The sequence below is a fragment of the Cylas formicarius genome, unplaced genomic scaffold (assembly GCF_029955315.1).
Source record: "Cylas formicarius isolate icCylForm1 unplaced genomic scaffold, icCylForm1.1 PGA_scaffold_6__28_contigs__length_40554024, whole genome shotgun sequence".
In the NCBI taxonomy this organism is placed as follows: domain Eukaryota; kingdom Metazoa; phylum Arthropoda; class Insecta; order Coleoptera; family Brentidae; genus Cylas; species Cylas formicarius.
Genome location: NW_026844347.1, coordinates 17,823,766 through 17,841,652, shown reverse-complemented (window position 1 = coordinate 17,841,652; position 17,887 = coordinate 17,823,766). Strand labels below are relative to the sequence as shown.

Below are 17,887 nucleotides of genomic sequence, written 5' to 3'. Positions count from 1 at the left end.
ATTCAACTATAGAACGAGAACTTCTTGCCATGGTATGGGTAGTCAAGCACTTCCGCCCTTATCTATTCGGAAGAAAATTTATTCTCGTTACTGATCGTCGTCCTTTAACTTGGTTATTTTCGATAAATGATCCTGGTAGTCGTTTAGCTCGATGGCGTCTCAAACTTGAAGAATACGACTATACCATTGTGTATAAGCCCGGTAAAATAAATAAGAACGCAGACGCTCTCTCCCGTGTTAAAATTAACTTTATTCAAGATTGTGTCGATCTCCAAAAGAAAATTTTTATCCTTGCATCTAATAATGATGACATTCACAACAGACCACTCACAAGTAAAGAAGAAATCGTTCACGATGACAATTCTAATAATTCAGATATCGAAGACGACACAGCGGAAGTTACAGAAGAATACAACTTCGCATACCTTCACAAAACCATATCCCTTATACATTATTCCAAAATAGAAACCTCTAGTTCGCAACTTATCGACAAAAACCACAAAGATATTGTCACTTTCTTTTGGCAATCAAAAATTGATGATTTGCATAATAAAATGATGGACGATATTTTTGAAGAAGATATTAATTTTACATTTAACAAAATTAACGTTTTTTCTAGCAAAACCGTCAAAGGCAGGAAATATTATATAATCCCTTTTCCATCCATATGACAATGAAACTGTAGTTCAACATTTATTATATATTTTATTCACAGCAAAAAATAACTTTGATCTTTCAAAACTATATTGTATTGAAAATAATTTACAACTTCCAATATTGGAAGTATTCTCCTTTATATTTTCCGAAAAGGATATAAAACTAAGAAGCTGCCAAGATATAGTTAGAACTCCCGATCAAGACGAAATCCCCATCATTTTAGACCAATGCCATTCAGGAAAAAATAATTTACATCGCGGAATCAATGAAAGATGTCGAAAACTATATTGGAAAGTGCGAAATATGTTAAAAAGTCAAGATCTATCGTAAAAACCTCAGCACACTATTAGTTATCACAGAAACTCCTAAAACTCCTTTTGAGCACATTAACATCGATATTTTCGAATTTCCAGTTCGTAATTACGCCCTTACCATAAGAGGTGAACTCACAAAATTCACCCAGGCATATCCCATAAAATACAAAAAAGCTTCTACAATCGTAACTACCCTTCTTCTCTACTTCCAACATTTTGGAACTCCTCTTAGAATACATTGTGAGCATGGCCGAGGATTTGATAACTCCCTTGTCAAAGATCTTTGTCTTTTGTACGATATAAAGTTGACTTTCTCCAGCGTTAGCCACCCACAATCTAATGGATCACTAGAAAGATTCCATGCCACGCTCACAGAAATGATCCGAGCTCATAAATCCGAAAATCCAAAAGAACACCCCTTTCATGCTCTTCCATACGCAATAATCTGCTACAACAACACAAAGAACAAAACCCATGGTTTTTCTCCTTATGAACTAATATTTGGACACACTTCTAGTAGGCCTCCAGAAATTATGTATAATGAAGAACAACTCATCACCAAATACATCCGAGATCTAAACAATCGCATGCAGCATTATTATAGAGTCGCACGTACCCGCACTGATCAACAAAAACAAAAATCCAAAATAAGATTTGATCAAGCAATCTCCAGAAATATGACTAAATATAATGTGGGAGATAAAGTTTATGTTAAGGAAACTCAAATTAGCGATAAAGCTCAGAATAAATTTAACGGTCCGTATGAAATTCTTGAAGTATTTCAAACTTCAGCCAGTGTCAAAAATTTAGTTACCGAACAAGTTTTAAAATTCAATTTTGACAAGTTTAAACCTTATTACGATTAGATTAAATTTCTTTCAAGATCTTGGGACTGATCTCTACGGTCGCATCCCATTACTCCAGTAAATAATACAGTAGGCATCTTCTACCATGAAGAAAGTAGTCTAAGAGTATCCAACAACAAATGGACGCGCTGGTATATAAAAAACTAAAACCTCTGCGAGAAACCATACGACATAATAACAAAATACTTTCCTCTCTCACAAAAATGTTAGACGATTCTTTTCCTCGTACGACAGCCTTCAAAACAAGTATCCAAACTCATTTTAGTCTTCTAACTAGGATTGCTGACTCAGTCGAAAAGAAACCACGTCTAATAAAAATTCACATAATACAAGCATGGGTGAAAATACGCAATTATACCATCAAATGTTGACTGATTACGGCGAAGACACAGTCAAAGGTATAAAACTTTACTCAAGAGCTATTATTAAACTATCTAGCCAGAAGAACGATCGAATATTTCTTCTTCGATGTCGAGACGAAGAACTAAAATCAAAATTTTTAAACTTGAAATCAAATTTTCTTGTCAAAATCTTGCTTCAAGATTTCACAACCAAATTGTAAACAGATTTGTACATTCCACTTTACAATTATTAATTACGGATACAGTGAAAAATATCAATAAATTAAAAGAAAAAATCTCAAATATTTTAAATATATTAAGAAATTTTGTACCAACAAAAATTATTGACAACTTTGTAAGGCAGCAAAAGCAGAATTCCGAGAATGTTGTTCTTAAAATTAGACAAAACAATAAAAATAAATTGAATTCCTTACTTTCAATAAAACACAAAAATAAAATTCCAGATCATGCTACAGAAGTATTGAATCTTGGCCCAAATTTTGCGCTAACCCTGGCAAATCGTAACGATATACCAGTCAAACAGGTAGTATGTAATTTTGAAAATTTCCTTTCCGATTAGCATCTAATGAAAAAGAAAACGTACGAGCAAGATGTTGTAATGCAATTACCAAATTTTAAGACAACATAAACAAAAATAAAGAAACAAAAAAACAAAATCGACTTCTAAAAAATGTGAAAAAACTAAAACTTTTTTAAAGAAAATCCAAAACATTATAGTACTAGTACCAGATAAATAAAAATAAACTGTCTTAATGAATGCAGAAAAATACGATAAGAAAATTAAAGTATTACTCAATGACCAAGCAATTTATAAAAAATCAATTCCAATCCCAAACAAATCGTCAAAAAAAAAAACAAACGAAATTATATCAAATTGGGAAAATCAACTTTTTATTCCAACACATACTGCAAAAGAATTGAAAATTAATAATGCTTTGCCACCACGAATTTACGGTTTACCTAAATTGCACAAACCCAACATTAAGACCTATCGTATCCTGCATACAATCACCAACAGAAAAATTATCTAAATATTTAAAAAATATTTCAAAAAACGTAGCAAATCAAAATAAATTTTACGTCAAAGACTCGATAGACTTTAAACAAAAAATAAAAAATTTAAAAATACCAAATAACTACGTCTAGTTTCGTTTGATGTATCATTATATACCAACATACCCTTCGATCTTATCACACAAGTAATTAAAACAAAATGGGACAAAATTAAACTACACACAGATATTCCTCTCAATGAATTTTTAGTGGCTTTAGATTTTACACTAAAATCCACATTTTTTCAATACAAAAATATGTTCTATAAACAAGTCGAAGGTTGTGCATGGGTATGTCAATTTCAAGCATAGTAGCACAACTTGTTATGAAGTATCTAGAAGAAAATGTTATTAAAAACATTCAATTCAATTTACCTTTTTTTATCGATATGTCGACGACATCATAACTGCAGTTCTAAAAAGAAAAATAGACCTATTGTTAAACTCCTTCACTAATTTCCACAAAAAATTACAATTTATGACTGAAATTGAGAACCAAAATACTTAACTGTATAGACTTATCCCTACATCACATACAAAATGAAATAAGAACAAGTTGGTATACTAAGAATACAAAATAATCACGTTATCTAAATTTTAAATCTAATCATCCCCTAGCTCAAAAAAAAAATCCGTCATAATAGGTCTCCCAGGCAAAGCAATAATGTTATCCGATCCAGAATATAGACCAGGCGCAATTGAAAAATCAAAACGCGCACTTCTAGAAAATAATTATCCCATAAACTTAATTAATAATATCGCTACCATATATACTTGGATTATCAGAAAAACTCCAAACCATTTTTAAGGAACACAAAATTCAAATAGGACACAAAAGTTATAATTTACAAAAAACATATCTCTCACTAAACTCAAAGCAAAAATTCCAGTTGAAAAAAGAAGTAATATAGTATATGAAATTCCATGCTCTAATTGCGACAGTATGCATATAGGACAATCAAGCCAATATTTAAGAAATAGAATCAACGGACATAAGTATAAAAATAAAAAAATAAAACAACTCTTCATACCCATTGCGAAAACACCAAACACACATTTAATTTTCAAAGAGTTAAAGTCCTACTAACAGAATTTAACACCAAAAAAAGAGAACTTTATGAAAGTATGGAAATTCAAAAAAACGAAAAATCAATTAATTACAAGACTGATTCTAAAGACCTTGAAAAAATATATCATTCAATTTTAAACTAACAAAATTAAATTATCCAATATATTTACTAATAAAAACATCCGAACCTGCTTTGCATGCCATTCCAATCCGTGTAAAATATTCGCTGATAAATTATGTTTATTTTTAATATGCTAACACAACAACAAATGTTATCAACTGTTATATATGTCACCTATACAAAATAAGAATATTTTGAAAAAGATCGAAATTACGATCGAAACATAAACAAATATTTAGAAGAATCGCATTTATTGTTTTCGAGAGACCGAATACCCAAGAGAAATTGACGAAAATATACACGAGACGGTAGAACAAACCGTTTGTAAACTTATTATTTATTGCATGTTAAGATAATTTACGACAAAATGTTTGATATAAAAATTTAAAGAAACTATTCAAAGTTCACAAATGTTTCACAAAAGTTTTTTATTTCCATAAACACTACCCTACAAATAAATTTGTTTTCATATAGTTTTAACAATCACCATGTATAGCATAGAAAAGGAGGTTTAAATTTAATGTATTGAACAATTTTAATAAGGCTTAAAAATATTATAATCGAAATTTTGCAATTCAAACTTATATAGAACACAATAAACCTCTGTTCATAAGATATTATCCGACAACATAAGTTCTTATATATCATTTTGCAGAAACATTTCATTCATTTCAGAACATCTGTGAACATTATAATAATAAATAACAAGTGTTAAAAATAAAATGTATTTTTTTACCTAACTTTTCCGGATCTGAAATTTCTGCTGTGCGCGCGGTGACTTCCGCATAGTATTCTTTTAAACGCCTGGCGAAATTCGGGGTTAAATATGGTGTAAATAACAGGGTTTAGCGTCGAATTGAAATAACCCAACCAAAGAGCAAAACTCATAATAAATTCGCTTATCGTACAAGCGTTTCCACATAAGGGCATTACAAGGGCCAGAATAAAAAAAGGTAACCAACACATTACGAATGCTCCCGTTATTATGGCCAACGTTTTGGCTGCCTTCCTCTCCCTTTTGGCCTCCAAACTTTCTTTTTTTTCGCTTCTGGTGCATTGCAAAGACGTGACCTTGGTTTCTTGTTTATCTTTATGCAGATTTTCAACCTGAAATTCAAATAAGCACTATATTAATTTTTAGTTAAAAGTGAAAAGTGAATATATATATATATATATATATATATATATATATATATATATATATATATGTATATATATATATATATATATATATATATATATATATATATATATATATATATATATATATATATATATATATATATATATATATATATATGTATATATATATATATATATATCTATATATCTATATCTATATATATATATATATATATATATATATATATATATATATATATATATATATATATATATATATATATATATATATATATATTAACTAAAAAACTGCGTTTCTCAAACCTAGTACTTTGGGAAATTACTAAGAAATCTACCTTCAAAAGTCACTTACTACATAAGTGCCTCGCAAACAGCCATATTTTATTAGATTATTCGACAATGTTTTAATTTATATAGGGTCCTGTTAGAACTGGAACATTTTAAACACTTATTATATTGTTTTAATTTGTGTGCTTTATTTACTAAATGTAGTGTTCGCTTACGAAATAAACATTTGCTACTATGCACTTTAGATAGCACGAAATACAGGGTTTAAAATAAAGTGTAGTTTCTTGTATAAACATTGGGTCAAAAGCCAACCGTTCGAGAGATATCGTGCTACAAATATGGTGGTAAAATAATGTTTCAATTTATTTTTTAAAACGAAAATAGATAGAACATTAAAATATTACCAAAATATTACTATTATAGAAATACACTTTCTGCATATCTTCTGTTTTTTTTAGAAGGGAATTAAATTAGACTACGTCTATCATTTCTCTTAACCAAATTTAAGAAGAAACGTATGCAATTACATTAGAAAATATGCATTTTTAGTTTTATTTTTTATTCAAACTTTTTGTCTCCTGCGATTTTTTTATAAAACTTTTCAAAAAAAGTTATTTTTGAAAAGCAATTTAGTTAGATGTCCGCAAACATATGCATTTAGCATATTTACCAGTTACGTTCTTAACAAATACACTTTAATAATAATTTATTGATAAACATTTCTGAAACTAATTGATCTATTCATGCATGAACAATGAAAAAAAAATTGCAATACAACTCACATAAAATACAACAAATTAGCAAGAGGCCCTAATATATAAGAAAAATATATATTATGTAACAAGTGCGGTACCAAACTATTTTTTTTCTACGACCCTTACTTTTTGGGTAAATTTTTACAAAATATCACGAATACATTTAGTGACATGACTGTCCGAATTGACAAACGTCAAAATTCAAGTTGTGGGAAATATCCAAAATCCGATTGCTGCGGTAATATCCCGGAAATGTCCGAAGAGGCTCGGATCCGTGGGAAACGAAACTGACGTGGTAAAGTGACAGTGGATCCAGGGAATTTATGCTTGGGCTCCTACACATGAAATGCACATTTTCCATTTCAACATTAGTGTAATTATTAAGAAATTAAGACTCAAATTATTGAACAATTAAATAATTAGATATTTTTTTGTTAAATCAATCGTATTTAGTATTAATTAACTAGAACTAAACAAAACTAACTGAGCAATGTCAAATAAAGTAATAAAAAGAAAGATCTAAAGTAAAACCGGATTTTTTAATCTATTTTTTTTCTAATCCCGTCTGTAAAATGCCTAATTATACACCAGTCAAGCGTGCGGAAAGCGTCACGTTACCACGTCAATTTAATTTCCCACGGATCCAAGCCGCTTTGGATATTTCCGGGATATTACCGGACGGGTTCGGGATCAATCTGATGTATTCGGAGATATTTCCCACGCCTTGATTTGTGACATTTGTCAATTCTGACGGTCATGGTGCATTTATTCGTGTTATTTTGCAAAAATTAAGAGTCGTAGAAAAAGTATAGAATGCAAAACGTTTGGTAAGCTTCTTAAGTCACTCGTTTGTTAAACACTCGCTCCACTTGTGCCAAATAATTTCGTGACTCAAATGCTATTTACCATACCTGTTGCATAATAGACTATGTAAGAGAACGGGGTCTTCTTGGGGTGAAGTGGGTAGCACGAAAATACGGAACAGACATCTTATTATTTTACTAAGTTTGCGTGTCTTTAACAATTGCTTGAGATAAAACGAAAAAACTTCGCGTCCATCGCGTAACGCCGTCGAACAACAACTCCTGTGTCGGAATCCGAACTCGTCGTGACGTGCCGGGGTCCGAGCAGGATCAAAATGTGTTTTGCGTCGGGTCGTCTCAAAGCGTTGCGGTTAATTTAATGGCATCGGTGCAGTGGTGGTTCGTTACACTCTCCCCCCTGGTTTCGAACTCGGCTCGAGGAGGAATCAGATATCTTCTTTGGTGGTCGTCCTCGTCTCTTCAAACTAACGACTGGTTTCTCGTCCTCAGCGGAATTTACAGGAGTTAACGAGGAGACATGATACACTCCAAGGGTCTTCTTCAAGTCGTCTGGACTGACAACTTCATAACTAGTGGGTGATACAACTCTGATTATTTCGTAGGGGCTATCTCGTTTCGGGTAAAATTTGGTTGTCACTCCTTTGGCTGCATTGCTCAATGCATGCGTCTTAACACAAACTCTGTCCTTTAATTGAAAAATTGGCGTGTTTGATTTTCTCGAATCAGCATACTGCTTCTGTTGATCCTGGTGCTTTTCGTGGATTTCGTTAGCTTCGTTCCATGTCCTTGCAATTTTGGCAATTTGGGGTGATCTGTGGTACGAAATTGTCCGTATTTGCTATTACGCGGAAATCTTTGTTGATGTCATCGAGTGTCCTTAATTATCTATCAAAGGTGAGGTAAGCAGCAGATTGCTTAGTTGTTTCATTCCATGCGCTGTTCATAGCGACTCTGATCGTCGCCAGTTTCTCGGGCTATGAACCATGGTCTTCTTTAACAAGCATTGCTTGTCTTGGTTTGAGATCTCTGTTTTTCCTTTCAACCATATTTGCTGATGCGTGGTACAATGGTATAAACGTTTCCTTGATGTCTAGTGTATAGCATACTTGTTGCATGACGGCTGACACAAACTGTACAACGTTATCGCTAATCATTTTTCTCGGCAAACCATACCGGAAAAATACTTCGTCGATGAGAGTCCGTGCGCATTCTTCGGCGGTGGCTCTCTTTAAGGCAAATAACTCAACCCACTTTGACTCGAAACTCTTGATTATTTTTTCGAGTTCCGGGTCTTTTAGTTGCTCTTTTCTTATCTCTTCGGCGCTAAGGTGCGGCAGTTCGATCGTTATCATGCAGATTTCGCAAGTCCTTTGTTCATCATGTGCGCAAGACGGTCGCGATAGGGTATCTGCTACCACGTTCCGTTTGCCTGTTAAATGTTCAATCTTTACGTCATAACCTTGAATTTGCAAAGCCCACCGCGCCAGAGGTCCTGTGGGTGACTTTAGATTGAGTAACCATCTCAAAGGTTGATGATCGGTTTGCACTACGATAGATGACCCTTCTATGTAGCCTCTAAATTTGTTCAGGGCCCATACTACTGCTAAAGCTTCCCTTTCTGAAGTGGAGGAGTTCCTTTCGGCAGATGAGAGCAGTCTGCTTGCGTATTCGATTCGGTGTTCATCGGCAACTTCTCCTTGTAATAGAACAGCTCCAAGAGCGTAATTGCTGGCATCAGTTCTGACCAACACTTTGTTTGGTTGCCGTATCAACAATTCCCTGCCCAATGTGTCCTAAGATTTTGACTAGAAGTACCGGACGAGGTCGTGGACTAATCAGTGTGTCTACTGACGAAAAATCAACGGAGGCAGTCTCCACTGGCTTACATTTTGATCGAACAAATCCTGGCTTTCCACAACCGTAACACGTTATGGGGGTAGTAGTTGCAGGTGCTGTTGACGTAGATGATTGCGAACTCTTTTGAGATGCGGTTGCTGTTTGCGTGTTTTGCTTTGACGGAGCATTTTCTTTCACATGTTTTGACTGTAATTTGCGACACTCCTCTTTTGAATGACCGATATTTTTACAATATTGGCAACAAACGCGCTTAAAATTGTCACTAAGTTCACGATCAAAAGTTTCTTCAACTAACCGCGCTTGTTTAAGTAGGTCAGTCAATGTTGCGATTTTATCGCAAGGAATGTTTTCCCGAAATTTTCTGTTTAACAATCCGTACACCATGTCGAGTTGAACATCTTCACTTAAAGTATTCGGTGGAGCTAAAATCGAACGAGATTTGCACACGAAAACGTCGGTCGGCGTAGTTGAATCTTGTTCTTTTGCAAATAATTTGCGGTAAACACGATGTAGTAGTTTTTGAGGACCAAAAGTTGTTCTTAGTAACCCTAAAGCTTCATCCCAATCAGAAACTGTGCTTTTTACACCTTGGTACCACTTCGCGGCAAAACCATCAAACAACATCGGAAGTCCTTTCAAAGCGTTTCCGTCAGAAATTTGTACGCAGTCTTTATAGATCGAAATCGCGTCTTTGAAAGCATTTACGTCAGTCTTTTGAACCGTCGAACCGAGATGAACATTGCGAGAAGTTTCCTGACAATGTCGGAGCACTAGATACTTTTGTCAATTTACAGTTAATCTGTTCAAAAGTTCTTGAAACTGAGCGTCACTTAACGTTACGTCTGTCATTTTGACTGATTTTAACTGAGAATGCTGATTTTCCGCACGGTCGCGAGATCGGAGGAAATAACGATTCGATGATTGATCTTCCGTGGCTAACAGCGTGGAATATAAAGTAGAAGCAAATCTACTTACAGCTTTTCCTCTTGTTTGCAAGTGTATATATATATATATATATATATATATATATATATATATATATATATATATATATATATATATATATATATATATATATATATATATATATATATATTTGTGTGTGTTTTCCAGACCTTTCTGAACTCACGTAATTATTCCTACGTATTTCTAGGCCTTAATCAGCAAACAGGGAGCAAGAAACACTATTTTGTTCACAAAACGTTAAAAAGACACGATGTCCAGTTGAACAGATTACGAAAAATCCGTGAAAACCCGTGAAACTCACGTAAAATCTCGGAAATCTAACCTCTTTCGAGCCACAAGTTGGAGCGCCAGCGTAAGAGAACGGGGTGCTCTCAGGTTGAAGTGGGTGGCACGAAAACACGGAACAGACTTCTTACTATTTTACTAAGTTTGCGTGTCTTTAACAATTGTGTGAGATAAAACGAAAAAACTTCGGGTCCATCGCTTAACGCCGTCGAATAACTACTATGCCGGAATCCGGACTCCTCGTGACGTGCCGGGGTCCGAGCGGGATCAAAAGAATTTTTGCGTCGGGCCGTCTCAAAGCGTTGCGGTTAATTTCATGGCATCGGTACAGTGGTGGTTCGTTACAAATATAAGTTATGCATTGATTTAATTTCTTTTTTAATTTGTAAACGCTAAATATTATTAAAAAAGGCTTCTAAATAAAGCATAAAATAAAAAATAAATTATGTCATTTTATAAGTTTTCCTTAAATTATTTAATGGACGATCCGAGTGTTCGAAGTGTTTTCGGAGCGCGAGCATTGAAGATGCCAAGCGAGATTTTGGCAAAACGTCGGAGTTCAACAAGCGTGCAGGATTCCAGTCGGATGCAGGATTCCAGTCGGAGTTCATACATATACATATATATATATATATATATATATATATATATATATATATATATATATATATATATATATATATATATATATATATATATATATATATATATATATATCTATATATATATATCTATATATATATATATATATATATATATATATATATATATATATATATATATATATCGCTTTTAATACAAAGACCTATAACCCAAGAACCAAAAGCTAAACATAAATATAGAGAAGGTCTAAGAAAAAACATAATATAAACAATATATATATATATATATATATATATATATATATATATATATATATATATATATATATATATATATATATATATATATATACATATATATATATATATATATATATATATATATATATATATATATATATATATATATATATATATATATATATATATATATATGTAAAGGGTTGGGGGAAGGTGGCTGTAAATCACCCTCAAAATTTAAACGAGAAAGAGCGGCAAGAAAACGGTAGGACATACAACACCCGAAACAGTTAATCACCCACCTTGATGGTTTCCCGCGTCGTCGTCTGCCCGGCCGGGTCTTCTTAGGGGTATTTTCTGGAGGGTTGGGGATGGTATTTACCACAACACAGCGCGGGGTTCTCGCGAACCGGTCACAGAAGAGAGCTTGTTTTTTCGTGGTTCGCACTACGGACGCTCACGCAAGTCTATCTTTTCGCGCGGCTTAACCAAGGTTGGGTATGGTGGGGGTGTTGTATACACAGCGCGAAAATAAAAGGTTAACCCAAAACAAAAAAATTATGAAGTTACCGAAAAATGTTATTCAACCCTTAACATTCCGGCCTCCCAAAAATACCCAATTTTTCCCATAAACTTATGCTATACTATATACACGGTTGCCCCTTGAACAGGTTAACAGTTAGGGACAAAAGATAAATTGACCAAAGGTCGATCGAAAGTGCCTTTGGCCGTGTGCACTTGCACAACGCGAATTTCCTTGTCGGAACTGGGGTACAAGCGCGTGATGCGGCCCAGAAGCCACTTTAACGGGGGGAGGTTCTCGTCTTTAATTAAAACCAACTGACCAACTTTCGGGGGGTTAGTGGTGGTGTTCCACTTGTGCCGTTGCTGCAGCTGGTGGAGGTATTCCCGATGCCATCTGTCCCAGAAGTGCTGATGCAACTGCTGCACGAGCTGCCAACGAGTGGGTCTGTTAGTGTTCAGATTAGCTAAAGGGTCGTCGGGAGGGGCAGATAGGGGCTCCAGGGTCAGAAAATGCCCAGGAGTAAGGCTATGCAAATCGTTTGGGTTGGAACTCAAACTACATAATGGGCGGGAATTCAGTATGGATTCCACCTGAGTTAAACACTGTCGACATTTCCTCGAAAGTCAGGATTTGAGAGCCTATCACACGAAACAAATGGGTCTTTACCGACTTGACGCCGGCCTCCCAAAGACCTCCAAAGTGAGGACTGGAGGGTGGGTTGAAGTGCCAGCGCACCTCACACTGGTCGGCGGACTGCTGGCAATACTGTACCAACAACCGGTTAGCACCGACAAAATTTCTACCCTGATCACTATACATGTCAGTGCAACGCCCGCGGCGAGCGACAAAGCGCCGAAAAGCGGCCAAGAATGCGTCGGAGCTGAGTTCAGAAGCCAATTCCAAATGGATGGCTTTGGTAGCCATGCAAACGAATAGGCAAATGTAAGCCTTCTGAGTCTTAGCGCCGCGCCTTCGCGCAAGGGTAATGGAAATTGGACCGGCAAAATCGACACCGGTATGCGCGAATGGCTTGACTTGCGATACACGAACGGGGGGTAAATCAGCCATGAATGGCTGTACACAAGAAGGTTGGATACGGAAGCATCGGTAACACTGCGATAGGGTAGCGCAGTCAGCAGGGCTGGATGAACCGGCCACGTGATGCCAAGAACTGGGGGAAATGATGTCCTGAATGAGGGACACGCGATTGGCCACAAAAGTTTTCCATCTGTGGGGGGAGGACTTTATCCAAGACAACGCAATTTTGGAGTCACTCCAGGCGAATACTCTCGTGATAGTCAACTCAGAGGCTATAGTGGATCGGACGAAATCTACGAGTTGGGCGAGCAGTAACGCTGAGCACAACTCCAGACGGGGGATCGACACTCGCTTCAATGGCGCTACCCGATTCTTTGCACACAGAAGGGTGACAGAGATATGGCCCTCTCTGACGCTTCGCAGATACACGGCTGCACCGTATCCGCGCTCCGAAGCGTCACAAAATCCGTGCGTCTCCACCTGGACGCCATTGCTAGGCAGTACCCGACGAGGGATTGTCAGCCCAGAAAGACTGTCCAGCTGAGACGAAAACGAACTCCAATCTTCGAATATGTCGCGGGGGGGAGGTGCATCCCAATCGACGCCCTGGGACCAAAGCCTCTGTAGGAGAATTTTGGCAGTCAACACGACCGGGGATAAAAAACCTAGGGGATCGTATATTTGGGCTACTTGCGACAAAATATTCCTTTTTGTGCACGTCCTATCCGCTACTTGGATGCGGTAGGAGAACACATCCCGTAAGGGACACCACTGCAATCCCAACACCTTTAAACTGGGATTGTCGTCTCCGCATAGGGAAACGGGTTGATGATGTGAAGCGGGGAGTGAACTCAATAACTCGGGGGAGTTGCTCGCCCATTTGCGCAACTCGAAACCACCCAATTTTAGCAGCGATACTAATTGATCCCTCAACTCACGGGCTTCCTCCAACGAGTCTGTTCCTCCGATAATGTCGTCGATGTAGGTTTGGCAATCTAGGAGACGGGCTGCTAACGGGTAACGCGCTCCTTCGTCCCTAGCAAGCTGACGCAACACGCGAATAGCCAGGTATGGGCTACAACTTATTCCATAGACCACCGTTGACAAGACGTACTCTCGCACTGCTTCGCGGGGATCAAAACGCCACAGAATCCGCTGGAAGAGGTGGTCGGCGTCACTCACTAGGATTTGACGATACATCTGACGAATATCGGTGGTGAAAACCACACAGTACAGTCGAAAGATGAGCAAAATGGCTCCAATGTCGGGTTGGAGCTTGGGACCCGTAAATAGAAGATCGTTCAGGGACCGTCCGTTGGAAGTTTTGGCTGAAGCATCAAACACAACACGCAATTTAAGGGGTTCGCTATGTGGCTTCCAGACGGCGTGATGAGGAATGTAGTAACCTTGGGGAGAGGGGGGCAGGTCGCTAACGAGTGCCATGTGACCTTGTTCCCAATAATCTCTCAAGAACTCGTTGTAGGCTAATCGCAAAGTTGGGTTCTTGGCCAAATGCGCCTCTAACAACTGGAATCGCCTAAGGGCTTGAGGGTAAGATTCACCAAGTGAAGGGTGTTTATCCTTAAAGGGTAAGGATACGACGTATCTACCTGAAGGGGCACGGGAATGGGTAGAGAGAAAGATCTCCTCACACAATTTGTCTTCAGGAGACATAAAGGTCTTTGAAGGGACGGACTCGAGTTCCCAAAATCTCTTCAAAGAAACATCAACAGCAGTACTCACAGTGGCATAAAAACTAAAGGGAGAAGATGGTTCAAAAGAATTCACTTTTCCTAGGACAACCCATCCGAAGATGGTCCGAAAAGCGCATAGGCCACCGTTCTGTCCTTTTCTAAATCCAGGCAAACAAATATCTCCGTAAACTTCTGCCCCTAAAAGCACGTCTATTTCGTTGGGTTCACAGAAGTGGGGATCAGCCAAGGGTAGGGACCTGAGATGTTTTAGATTCTGCTTATCAATCACCTGGTAGGGTACCTTATCACAAATAGATGGAATAACTAAAGCCTCTATATGAAGAGCAGGGGATTTTCTTTGGGAGGGGGTCACGCTCAGGGCAACCTTTTCTAACGCAGACGTCGACATTTGGTTGAGGGCTTGAATTGGTGTCGGAGAGAGAGACCTTGGAAGCTCCAATTTCTTCGCAAAGGAATCTGTCACAAAACTGGCTTGACTAGCTGAATCCAAAAGTGCACGACAAGTAACAAGTCTGCCAGATTTATCCGAAACGGACCCCAAGCAAGTGGCAAAGAGCACGACCTTTTGAGAGGAGAGATTGGTCATCATGGTCACCGGACTAGGGATAGTACCTTCCTGGTTGATGGAAGCAGGGGGAGCTTCATTCGACGGGGAGGGGGTAGTAGCATTTCCAAAATGCACTAAAGTATGGTGGCGCTTGCCACATACACGACAATTAATCTTGGAGGGGCATCTTCCAACACCATGGGATCGCGCGAAGCAATTAAAGCACAAACGATGTTGCTTGATGAACACATGCCTTTGAGGGGGCTCAAGAGATAGGAAGGAATCACACTTTGTCAGAGGATGGTAGTCCATAGGGCAGTATAAACACTTACTGGTGCAACTCACATCAGCACTCGGAGGGGTAGACGTCGCTATCATAGATGTGGGTCTACGTGTATCGGTTGAAACTCGCTTCGAAACCTCAAGCCTCTTGGTAGGGGTAATACCTTTTGAGGTAACTAAAGAGTTTTCTAAAGCTTTACAATTCTGTTCCAAAAAATCACATAAATCTTGAAAAGTTGGGATATCGTATCACAAAATTTGAGTTCGAACCTCGTCTTGAGAGTCGAGTCGAGTTTCTCTAAAAGCAAATTGAATTTTGTAAAATCCCACAAGTCAATATCGAATTTATCGATAGCTGCAAGATTCTCTGAAAATGTTGAAAGCAATCTCCTCAGTTCAACAACCGAGTCACTCTTCATAGTCGGAGCCCGAAAGATCGACAGCCAATAATCGGTTAACAACAGTCGTTCGTTTTGATAACGCTTCACGAGGGCATTGTAAGCTATACTATAATTGGCATCCTTAATTGGCAAATTCTTCACGACACTGAGAGCATCCTTTTCCAAATAAGACACTAAAAATTGAAATTTTTCAATGTTTGAAAGGGAAGAATTATTATGGATCAACGTGTTAAACATATCAAAAAATTTAAACCAATTTTTCAATTCGCCATCAAATTTCGGAATGATAATACGGGGGAGGGGAGTCGGAGATTACTATTTCTTTGCGACTCTCGACCAACTACAGATGGTACCGGAGAGTCTACCTTAGGTTCCACTTTCTCAAATAATCGCTTGGCAATAGATCGAATTGAATAATGCAACTGATCAAAGTGATCTTGAACCGCAAACTGTCGATCTCTTTCCGAATCATTCGCTAAGGAGACTACTTCCAATTGCAAGAACTCAAAAGTGCTAACTAAACTCGGCAAATCCTCCACCATGCACTGGAATTTGCATAAAATTTCATCATCATCGGGTTCAACGCGAGCTTTCTGACCCGCTAACAATATATCGTTAAAGCGTCTAAGTGTTAAATCCCGCTTAGCAATAAATTTATCTATTTCCGACATTGTAAATCTCTTTGTAAACAAATGCACACCTAAGTCTCGAAACAAAGTACCCACGTAAATTAAAAGGAAGAAGAATTTGAGCACGCAGAAAATATGCTTAGAACAAATCAAATAAAAAGACGGCCGCAATTCGAAACGACGGTAAACACTTTTCATGAAACCGCTTTTTTGCGCTCCGAACTTTACACGTTTTTTGCTAACCTGTTCACGATAGCGAACATGTATTTAAAATTACTAAAGTTTGTGAATGACTATAAAAATCCAAAAGACTGATTCTGATTTGGGGAGAAGGACCAATATGTAAAGGGTTGGGGGAAGGTGGTTGTAAATCACCCTCAAAATTTAAACGAGAAAGAGCGGCAAGAAAACGGTAGGACATACAACACCCGAAACGGTTAATCACCCACCTTGATGGTTTCCCGCGTCGTCGTCTGCCCGGCCGGGTCTTCTTAGGGGTATTTTCTGGAGGGTTGGGGGTGGTATTTACCACAACACAGCGCGGGGTTCTCGCGAACCGGTCACAGAAGAGAGCTTGTTTTTTCGTGGTTCGCACTACGGACGCTCACGCAAGTCTATCTTTTCGCGCGGCTTAACCAAGGTTGGGTATGGTGGGGGTGTTGTATACACAGCGCGAAAATAAAAGGTTAACCCAAAACAAAAAAATTATGAAGTTACCGAAAAATGTTATTCAACCCTTAACAATATATATTGTTTATATTTTGTTTTTTCTTAGACCTTCTCTATATTTATGTTTAGCTTTTGGTTCTTGGGTTATAGGTCTTTGTATTAAAAGCGATTAAAATTTTTTGTCCATATATTGACGTTTCGGTCTTCTATGACCTTCTTCATAAAGGGATACAGTCTAAAATTATGTTATAGTACAGTTCTTTTTTTTTACATATACACAACGGAATTACAAAGAACCTTACCAAAAAGAGACAAACACAAATCTTAAAATTGAAGAGATAGCATCATATGGAAGTTTATACTTTAAAAGCGTTTGGTTTTGTCTTAGTGCCTAGAAATATTATTGTTTTGGTTTTTTTCCAACTATGAGAATAAAAAAGTCATACCCTTGATAAAAGATAAAAGTCCAACAAAAAAATGATTGGTATACGGCACTCACACACATAATACACACAAATTTAACGAAACAGTTAAAATATATATAAGAGTTTAAAATGATAATAATAATAATAATAATACTGATACGCGAGGTTTGCTCGCGTCGACGTTACTGTAAAAACATCGTACGATGTACGATTGTTTTGGTGCAAGGTTCAGAGGATATACAGAGTGTTTTTGT

General features: G+C 37.1%; 1 protein-coding gene across 4 annotated transcripts in view; it reads right to left on the bottom strand.

Annotated features, from left to right (window-relative positions):
- Window positions 1–4,391: 4,391 nt before the first annotated feature.
- Window positions 4,392–17,887, bottom strand: part of LOC132703990 (5-hydroxytryptamine receptor-like) — a 536,822-nt gene continuing 523,326 nt past the window's right edge. For 3 of the 4 annotated variants that reach the window (XM_060673574.1, XM_060673577.1, XM_060673575.1), the window contains 2 exons: window positions 5,178–5,566; window positions 4,392–5,121 (listed from right to left, as the gene is read on the bottom strand). In XM_060673574.1, coding sequence (XP_060529557.1) covers window positions 5,079–5,121; window positions 5,178–5,566 — 432 coding nt within the window. In that variant the 3' untranslated portion in view covers window positions 4,392–5,078. The remainder of the gene's footprint in view (window positions 5,122–5,177; window positions 5,567–17,887) is intronic. The other variant, XM_060673576.1, reaches the window with a different exon arrangement.